Below are 10,015 nucleotides of genomic sequence, written 5' to 3'. Positions count from 1 at the left end.
TATCTGGGATCTGATTATGAGGTATGGTTTGTCTCAGAGGGTCAAGATTGTAGGAATTTGGGTCAATGGAATGTTTTGAAGTGGAATCTTGGTTTAATAGATGGAAAAATGAGGGAATCTAAGGCTGAAACTTCATGAGTAGGTGCTTTGGTGTGTGCATAGTCTAGAGATGTAGTCTGATCAGTTCGGGTGCGTCAAGATCAATGTAATCTGAGTTTTAAGTGTTTAGGCTAATGAGGAAGGTCGAAATGGAATCTTCATTTGATAAGGGAGTAAACAGGGGAATCTTGAGTTGAAATTTTACAGGTAGGTGTTTTGAGAGATCCTAGGTCTGATGGTTATGTCAGATCTAATGGTTGAGGTGTAAGCGGGGGTCGATTAGGGCCATCGGATTGGTATCGGACAGGTTTAGCGATGGATCTGAGAGCTCTCGAGGTGAATTTTGGGTTTTTAGGTATTTTACAAAAGCGTCTGATCGGGTGTTTGGGTTGAGTTGGAGGTTCAAGTGGCGGACCGAGCAAAATCGGGTGTTGACACTACACTTTGCTCTCTCCAAAACATAGTGTCTTTAAATTTGTTTTTTGTTTTTTTTTTTGTAAATCTTTATTCTTTACATTTTTTTGGATTTTGAGATGGGGAAGGGTGGTCCCATTGACCAAGGTACACATATTCATTTTTTTAGTTTTATGTGGTTTCTGTAGAAAATTTATTTTCTCTAGTTATTATGGGTAAGTAACTTTCCCACTTGGGCCTTGTTAGTTTATTGCTATCTTGCTTACCTGGGTAAATTCACTCACCCAAGTAAATTTATTTACCCAAGTTCTTTCTGTTGAATTTTACCTAGGTAAATGCGACACTCCAACTTACCCATATTCTTTTGTCTCACCAACTTTTTTGGATAAGAGGCTCATTTTTTACACTATTACCAACATTACCCTTTGTCTCTCCTCAATTATCTTTGTTGATTGTGTAGAAGAGAGAGAGAGAGAGAGAGAGAGAGAGAGAGAGAGAGAGAGAGAGAGGGAGGGAGGGAGGGAGGGAGGAGGCCTGGGAAGAATGGAGGTGTGTGATGCTTCAGCAAGTGAATCTCTGCTGCTGGGAGGAGGAGGAGGAGAGATGGTAGAAGGGATGGTGGATTATAAAGGTCGTTAGGTTAGCAGATCCAAGAGCGACAGTTGGAGATCTGCATTGTTCATCATATGTGAGTTCTTTTCTTAATTAATTTTCTCTTTTGGTTTGCTTAACTGTTAGTAGGGGTATTTTTGACTAACAAAATCACATGGCAATGATAAAGTAACTTATCCACGTCTAGGTGGATAAGATTTTCCCATGTAAATGGCCAAAATACTTATCTAGGGGAATCTGTATTTTCTATGGGCCCTACATGTATTTGCAGAAGAATATGGGAAAATTGGTCAATTTTTCCATTGACCAACTTTTCACCCTAATATAACAGTAAATGAATGGGGTTTTGGGGGAAAGTTGCTAACACTTGAATGGGATAAAATTACCCTTTTCAATCATGAGTTTTTTATTAATTAAATGGTCATTTTCTTATTTCCCAAAAATTAAAAGAACATTGATGGATGCAATTACCCGAATAAATGTCTTCCGAACAGCAAACAGCCCTTAAGAGTGGGTGGTACTTTTATTTTTTCCATTAGACTCTTTACTTGAGCACTATCTCCACATTAGCTGCCATGTTCTTGTAAAATAATCTTTCCGTCTTTAGGGTAGTATATGCATATTGTTTGGGACGGGGTGGGTATGAGCGGTTCGGGTTCGGATTGATCCATGTCCCTACCGAACACTCTGAATTCCTGCAACCCTAATACTAAAATGACCATCATGCCCTTTCAGGATGGACGTATAAACAAAATTGGTGGATGCGATCGTCATTTCATGCGAAACCGAACAAGGTTAAAAACCCTCTTAACCGATCAATTGCTAGGGTTTCTTCTCATTCTTTGTTCGTTGCGCGTTAGCTTTGAGCGAGCGGCCTTCAACTTCTTCTCTTTGAACTTTGCGTTCTCCAATCCGAGCACAGGTGCGAAGTTAGTTCTTTCCTTTCTTTCCTGCTTTCTCACTAGCGCTATACTTCGAAGCATGATTAGATCTTCTAGTTCAATTTTTTTATCGCTTGGAAGCTTTGTGTTGTATCTCAGAGTGGTGCTCGACACAGAATACGATGTTGTGTTGTGTGTGGATTAGATAGACAATGGTGGATCTGGTGTTCTTTTCTGAATCAAATGTTTAGACTTGGCAAGGGGATCTGATTCGTGTGGTTTTTAATATGCTATCTTTCATGTATTTTCTCATAAGGTCCAAGGGGTTGCAGGGGCAAAGATGACGAGTAGCATGTGAATCACCTAGGCTGCTTTTATCTGTTAGTTCTCCAACAGAAAGGGGTCCCGGTAGGGGTTATTGTCAATGGATATCAGACAAGGTTATCGAATCTTGATAGCTTTTTACCAGTAAATAGTTATAATGGTTTGCATCTAATGTCTCTAGGTACTGGAGTGCAAACAAACCATTTCTGAATACTTTTGGGTACTTAAGATCGAAAATATACTTTAATCTTCATCATATCATAATGAGAAATGCATCCTGCTTAGTTGATTATTTATCTGAAGGGTAATAAAGCCACAAGATATTGATGATATATATTTTTTGTTTGGTACCAAGCATGATCGACAAGTTTTTACCAATTACATTATGGGCGTCATTGTCTTTGTTGATATATATGAAGATTGGGCCAATGGATTTTAATTGTCTGTGTTGGACCCTCTACTCTTCAGGGCTCTACTCAACACGGCTCCGCTTGCTTTTTTTTTCTCTCTCAAGTGAACAATCAATCTAAATGTCGTTTTCCTATAGAGTGTTGCTTAACAAAAGTAAACTTCTAGATCTTTTATCTATTGGTACATGATTTCAGAATTCAAAACAACAGAATAATATCGATAGTATTAAAATTTTTAGTATGTATGAATCCATTTTTTCATATGTAGACTCTAGTATTCTTGTAAGATTCTGAATTTTCTCCATGCGCATGCAGCACTACCTATCTGTGTCACAAGACATATTAAGACTATATGTTCTAGCCATTCTATATATGGACACCATGCTGAAACTTGCTTGTTGGCAACCAGGCGTGATGCCTATCTGATAGTGTTTAGCAACTTTTTTATAGGAGGTTTAGCACGTGGTACTCTTAGACAATGACTCTGGCAAATTGCACCACATAAGTTATCGAGATATTCATATTCTAACATTTTATTGGATGCTCCGTGTCTTCCATCATAGAAGGGGTGGAATTTTTTATGTGTTCCATCATAGAAGGGGTGGAATTTTTTAATGAGTATTTTTTGGTTTGATGAATGGACTGCTTGTCAATACTAAATAGCAGTAAGACTAGAAAATTCTATTTGGTGTTTCGTGGTTGCAAGGAAGTTGATGAGAGATTGAGAAACGAGTGGTATTTCAAGTCCTGTTTCAATGCCCCAGGAATCCTTATTTGATTTATGCTTGGAAAGTGCCATTTGTGAATTGATTCATCCTTTGGAATAAAGTTCTTCATACTATGGGGTTGTTTATCTTTGTATGGTTCATGGTTGTCTCCTGGCAGCCCTTTCTGATTAATACCGCCTTGCCACTTCCTTGATTTTTTGATAATTGCACTGCAAATTGCTAATCTTTTACCAGACTGAGTTCAGCGAAGCTTATCAGTCTTAGTTTCTTGTTAATGCTGTGGTTGCTATGTTGTTATTTGTTTAATTGGGTTGACTTTGGTTGATTTGTCAACTTATTTCAGAATCATCTGTGACCTGACAGTAGTCATCAGCAGGTGTTCTCAAAAGTTGTTTACCACACTGATCCTAGGCATCCTGGAATATATGAATTAACACAATAATTTTCCTTCTACCCTTGTGGTTATCTTCCAGCACACCTAGTAACAGAGATTGGTGGTTATTGGTTAATTTCAATTCAGGCTGCTGCGGTAGATCTATTATAACTTAAATTATTTCTGGTAAACAAAGGTTGTTTACCACACTGACCATAGGGACCCTGGAATATATATAACATAATAATTTTTCTGTTACCCTTGTTATTTTCCAGTACCCCTAGTAACAGAGATTAGTGGTTAATGATCCAGCATTTTATATTTGAGACTACCTGACCTCGTGATTTCTGTTCATTTCCCTGATGTGCATGCTGCTGTTTTTGTGAGTTGGGCTGATGGTACCTTGCTAAGCTATTTAATTGTAGGTTCGAACTTGCCTTGTCCGGCTGCTTTTCAAGTAACTGTACTTCACTTTTGTGACTTCCTTGCAGGATGGATTCTCAGGTGAAGCTTGCAGTCGTGGTGAAGGTAATGGGACGAACTGGGTCAAGGGGACAGGTGACTCAGGTCAGGGTCAAATTTCTGGATGACCAGAACAGGCTTATTATGAGGAACGTGAAGGGACCTGTCAGGGAGGGTGATATCCTCACCTTGCTCGAGTCTGAAAGGGAGGCCAGGAGATTGCGCTGAGGGCCTGTTACATTTTCAAAGGTTTTTTTCTGTTAGGTTTTATCTTTTTTTATGTTTTAATGGGAATCCTCTATTGAAGTCATACAGCTAATACCTAGTTTCAAAATGGATTGGGTTTTGATGAATTCCTAAATTTTGCTTGTGTTTGTGATCTGGAAACAAGGATTTTGTTTAGGAAGGTTATTATCTTTTATCTACGTTGCCTTTAATTCTTCAATGCTAGTTTAGTAACTTACATTTGTTACATACCAATTTTTTTTGTCTTTTCATTTTTTTTTTGATATAGCTATTCCTTTGTTGTAACATACAGAGTTGGTTGATGCTGGCCCCGCCTTAGGGTTATTACTGATTGGGAAATTTAGGATTTTAGACTATTATTAAACGTCTATTGGCTTTGTTTTGTTAAACGACTCATTGCATGTTGTGGTTGCTGAAGATAGCCTTGGTTCAGCTGCATAAATGACACAAGATAAGCTTCGGAGAAATGACATGGCTTTCGGTTCTCAGGGTTGGAATTGGAAGCAGAATCCAAATTCATTGGAATCGAATTGTAATGGTCTGTTCCTCTTATCTAATGGAATCGAATTGGAGTGATCTGTTCCTCCTATCTAATGGGGGAATGCCATTTCACAGGAATGGGATTATTGAATTTAAATTCTATCCAATTATTTGAATTGATGTGGATCAGTCCAAAACTCCAAATCTAACGGAATCGAATTGGAGTGATCTGTTCCTCCTATCTAATGGAGGAATGCCATTTCACCAGGAATGGGAATATTGAATTTAAATTCTATCTAATTATTTGAATTGATGTGGATCAGTCCAGAACTTCAAATTTAGATCCTATCCAGAGGTTAATTAGAATAAATCCATCTGTAATTAAATTAAAAAAATTCATTCCAGCAAATTCATGAGTAATGTTGAAATTAAAGAAAATTAAAAGAAGGGGTTGAATCAAGGTTTTTAGGGTTTGGCTCCCTGAAATGGATTTTGAATCAGAATCGAAAATCATTGGAATCGAATGGGAATATCCTTTTCTTCCTATCTGTTTGGTTCGAATCGGAATCAAATTGAATGGGCTCACTCCCAAGGAGGTGTTGGGATTTGCCATTAATTGAAAACCGGTTGAAACCAAACTAGTTGCTGTTTGAGAGGGCTAAGTGAAGTGGAGTGTCTCGTAAGGTCTAACTTTTCCGGGGCTTTACAGTCTACATTTTTTAATGCCAGGGTCCAAATTGTTTAGTTGGGACCCGTGTGATGTATGGGTTTTATTAATAAAATTTGAGGAAAGAGTTTTAATGACATTTCCAATTGAAGTGTTTATTTGGTTGAGTATTGACATTTCCAATTGATTAGGTCAAAATCCGTTCAACCTAGGTAGTTGAATCATTGACCCATTTGATGATTGGGTCATGGGTTACAAGTTATCGTAAATCTTTAGAGGATTTAATTTTGTGCTCAATTGTCTGAGTAGCGTGTTCATTTTTTTTGATAAATTTTCATAATCTTTGCAATCCTATTATACAAAAAAAAAGCTCATTTTTGTGGTATTAAATTCCAATTCTTGTCTCTTTTATTTATAAAAGTTAAAAACTAAAATAAAAGTATAAATTGAACCTAAAATAATATATACACACACAAAATGTAATTATACATATACATATGGATGATGTGTTAATGGTTTGATTTATCCAGCTTGGACAATTGAATTGTTAACCCTTGACCTAGAGGCAAAAACTATTTGGCCACCTTAGTTATTTTGTTCAATTTTAAAATAAGAAAATTAAAAAAAAAAACAAAAAAAAAAGATAAGTACTAAAAATTAACTAGAAAAAGATAAATGTTTCCTAAAAATAACCAGAAATCAGGAAAGTGTCAACTTGACACATTCCATTTTAATATATAGATATAGATTGGGTTTTGGTTTTAGCATCTTTAGAAAGCTTATTTTGAGCTCTTCGAAGTTTGAAGCAGTTGAACCAGTTTAGTTGAAAGTTCAGCTCAACCCTCCTAATTAGGGGTGGATTCGGGCCGAGCCGAGCCTAATAGTACCAGGCTCGAGCTTGGCTCAAGACAGTTCTACAAGGCTTGAGCTCGGTTTGAGCCAAAACCTTGAGCTCAAGCACTGTTCGAGTAAAAAATTCATAAGCTCGAGCTCAATTTTGAGAAAAAATATTTTATAAAAATAAAAAATTATATAGAAAAATAATTTTATTTGATATTTAAAAAATTAAAAATTATAATAATTAATAATTATAATATTTTTTATTATATATATTATTTTCTATAATTATATATATATACATATTTGAATCGGCTCGTGAGGCTCACGAGCCGAGCTCTAGTAGGCTTGAGCTCGACTCGTTTAATAATCGGGAAGTGAATTGAGCTCGAGCTCGAGCTTGAGCTCGGTTGAAACCAAGCCGAGCCGAGCTTTTCACAGACGAGCTTGAACAGCTCGTGAAAAGGTCAACTCGTTGCCACCCCTACTCCTAATTAGGCCTATATTTTATAGCATGTCTGTACAAGCTGCACACTGGATCTACTGGCCACACATCATGAGCATCTCTAATATTTTATGTTATAATTCATGGGGAGATATTCATAATGTGTGGCTGTCATTATGGTTTGGATCAGCAGATTCGAACTCCTGCACTTCAGCCCTACTAAATAGGCACTACAATTTTCTCCATCAGTCTTGCAATTTGGTGTTGGTTGGATTCAACCATCTTGTATGCTTCAGCTTTAGGAATTGGCAGTTTGGGACTAAATGTCTATTTGGAAGGGTTTTTGTGCTTTGCAAGATGGGCCCGACACAGCAGATCGTGGTTATTGGACCAGGATCCCTAGAGCATGTTCTGATTTGTTGATCGCAAGACATTGCCCACAAGACATTTCATAGGAATGGCAATGAGGTGGGGTGGGGTCGGGTTTTGCCTACCCTATCCCTGACCCCGAACTCAAGTGCTTCGCCCTATCCCCACCCTGAACCTCATTGAGGCTAGAAATCCTAACCCCATCCCCATCCCTATGGGAATGGGGATCCCTGAATTTGCCCTACCCCACCTTAGTCATTCCTGCTTGTATATTTACAAATTTATTTATTTTTTATCTTTTTAAACCTACCTAAAACCATTTTATATTATATAATATAATATAGTATAGGGTATATTGCTGAAACCTCCCTTGAACTTTTGACATAGTTGCAATAGACTCTTTCCCTTAAAACCCTATAAGAAGAGGCATGAAAATGTCCAAAATACCCATCCAGTTACTTTGACCAAAATGTTTATTTTTCAACTTTTCTCTACATATGAATCGCTACCCTAGATTCTTCAAATCTCTTTTTTTTTTTTTTTAAATTGCTTTATTTTCCAAATTTGGCCTCCATATCAATCACTCAAAGGTAAAGATGCAACTTTAAATTCCCTTTTCTATTTTAATAAAGTTTGTATTATATTTTTCTGTAGAACTTGCCTCAATAGTAATTGTATGGGCATTTTAGACATTTTCATGCCTCTTTTTAGAAGATTCTAATAGAGGGGTCTACTTGCAGTTGTGTAAGAAGGGGAGATGATTGCAATTATCAAACTTTAGGTTTGGTTTTAACTAGGAATGGCAATAGGGTGGGGTGACACGGGGAGCCTCTCCCCATCCCCGTCCCCACTAACAGGGATAAGGTTATCCCCATCCCCCATTTCTGCGAGGATCCCCATCCTCATAGGGATCCCCATTCCCCGTGATTTTTTATAACGTTAATCATATTGTTTTTGTTTTTTTTTTTATAAAATTTACAATCCTATTAGAAAAGATTCAACCATATTTTTAAAAATATTAATATATAGATGTCTATGTACATATATACATATATAACGTATGCATACATATACATATATATATTAGTGGGGATCCCACGGGGCAGGGAGTGCTCTCCCATCCCCGCTAACTGGGATGAAAATTTCCCCATCCCCGTCCCCGCAGGGGAAAATCATTCCATCCCTGCCCCATTTGGAGCGGATCCCTATAGGGATCGGGGAAATGGGGAAAATTGCCATCCCTAATTTTAACAACCTTACAAAACTTCAGGGGAGGTTTAAGCAATTTACCCTATATTATATTATAATATAACATATATTAATAGTTTTATGTATATTATGTTACATAATATAGTCAGGCGGGTGGACAAATACCATCCCTGCCCCCGTCCCAGATCCTCAGAGTTTTGGGTTTCTCCAAACCCACCTTGAACCCCGACTGAGATGGGACCCCACGGGAACGGGTCAAATTGCCATCTCTAATCGATAGTATCTTTCGGGAGATATTCCCGATGTGTGGCTATAATGTCATATGGCCAATGTCTCGTGGTCAGCAGATCCGAACTTAAAAGTATCATAAGAAAAGGCATGAATAGCGGTAATGTGACTGGTATAATAAAAATTCTTATGACTGACTTTTGTTTTTCGTTTTAAATTCTCTAGGATTGATCATGGATTAATTTTTTAAAGATTGTTTGGCTGGATCAGGCCTCTAACTTGATGGACCATTTATTAAATTGGGTGGGGCTGTCCTATGTGCATTCCCTCGTTATCTTATATCACAATGGGAATCTTTGCTGAATTGATTTTTAAACATAAAGGAAGAATTTTGATTCATTCTTGCAATAATATCGTTAATTTTTCTGGGGTTTCTTCATCTTCCGAACCAATTCAAACAAATACCATTTCAAAATGAAATAATGTTCATGGTGGTCTAACTCCTATTGGGTTGGTAAACAAGTTTCACCAAAGTTTTTATTGCTGAACTACTTTCTGAGAATGTTGTGTGTTTTTACCTTTCTTTTTCAATATAAAATAATAGGTTTTGACAATTAACCAATTATTGCAGCCAAAAACATCACAACATTATTATTATGCTATGTAATGTTGCATTTTAATGATTTTAGGTGGTAGGTTTGAATAATAAGCCCCAGGTGAATTTTAAATTATTAAGTTTTTTTTTTTTTTCTGGAATTTATGTCTTTCCGGTATTATAGTTGAATCCATATCTTAATTCTAAGAAAACTAGTATAACTTGTGCTGAAGCAATTCGTATGATGCGTGAAAGGTAAGATACCAGAAGAACTTGGATCAATCAGAATAAGCCCATGAATTTTAGGTGTACAAATGGACCAGATGAATTTAAATCTGGTTCTATTTTATTGGATTCGGATATTTCCCTGTTGTATTTTTGGATCAGATCTGATCCAATAAAAAATCAGATTGAATTTGGATCACTCCTTATTTGTTGAAGGAATCTAATTTAATCCTTTCTCTCTCTTTATATATATATATTATGTTTTTGTAATTTTTTATATTATTCATTTTTTTTTTTATAAAAAGACATGTATATATATGACGAAAATTATATTTTCTGTTTTTCTTTATATGGGTTATTGTGTTTTTTAATATTTTGTTAAATTTTACAGAAATTGAATCGGATCGGATT

At 36.5% G+C, this 10,015-nt stretch overlaps 1 protein-coding gene across 2 annotated transcripts; it reads left to right on the top strand.

Moving 5' to 3' along the window:
• The first annotated feature begins 1,949 nt into the window (after positions 1-1,949).
• On the top strand, positions 1,950-4,748 carry LOC148874731 (small ribosomal subunit protein eS28). Of its 2 annotated transcripts, none has more exons than XM_088963628.1 (2): positions 1,950-2,047; positions 4,333-4,748. In XM_088963628.1, exon 2 carries the CDS (start codon positions 4,334-4,336, stop codon positions 4,529-4,531), a length of 198 nt encoding a protein of 65 aa, XP_088819754.1. In that variant the 5' UTR covers positions 1,950-2,047; position 4,333; the 3' UTR covers positions 4,532-4,748. The 2 variants fall into 2 exon arrangements, with proteins under 2 accessions (XP_088819754.1, XP_088819753.1); XM_088963627.1 differs by having other exon boundaries at positions 1,950-2,054.
• The last annotated feature ends 5,267 nt before the right edge of the window (positions 4,749-10,015 follow it).

Source organism: Nelumbo lutea, chromosome 1 (genome assembly GCF_056320005.1).
Source record: "Nelumbo lutea isolate HS-2025 chromosome 1, American lotus-T2T, whole genome shotgun sequence".
NCBI classification, from domain to species: domain Eukaryota; kingdom Viridiplantae; phylum Streptophyta; class Magnoliopsida; order Proteales; family Nelumbonaceae; genus Nelumbo; species Nelumbo lutea.
Note: the sequence above shows the minus strand (reverse complement) of the source record. Positions and strands in the feature narration are given on the sequence as shown.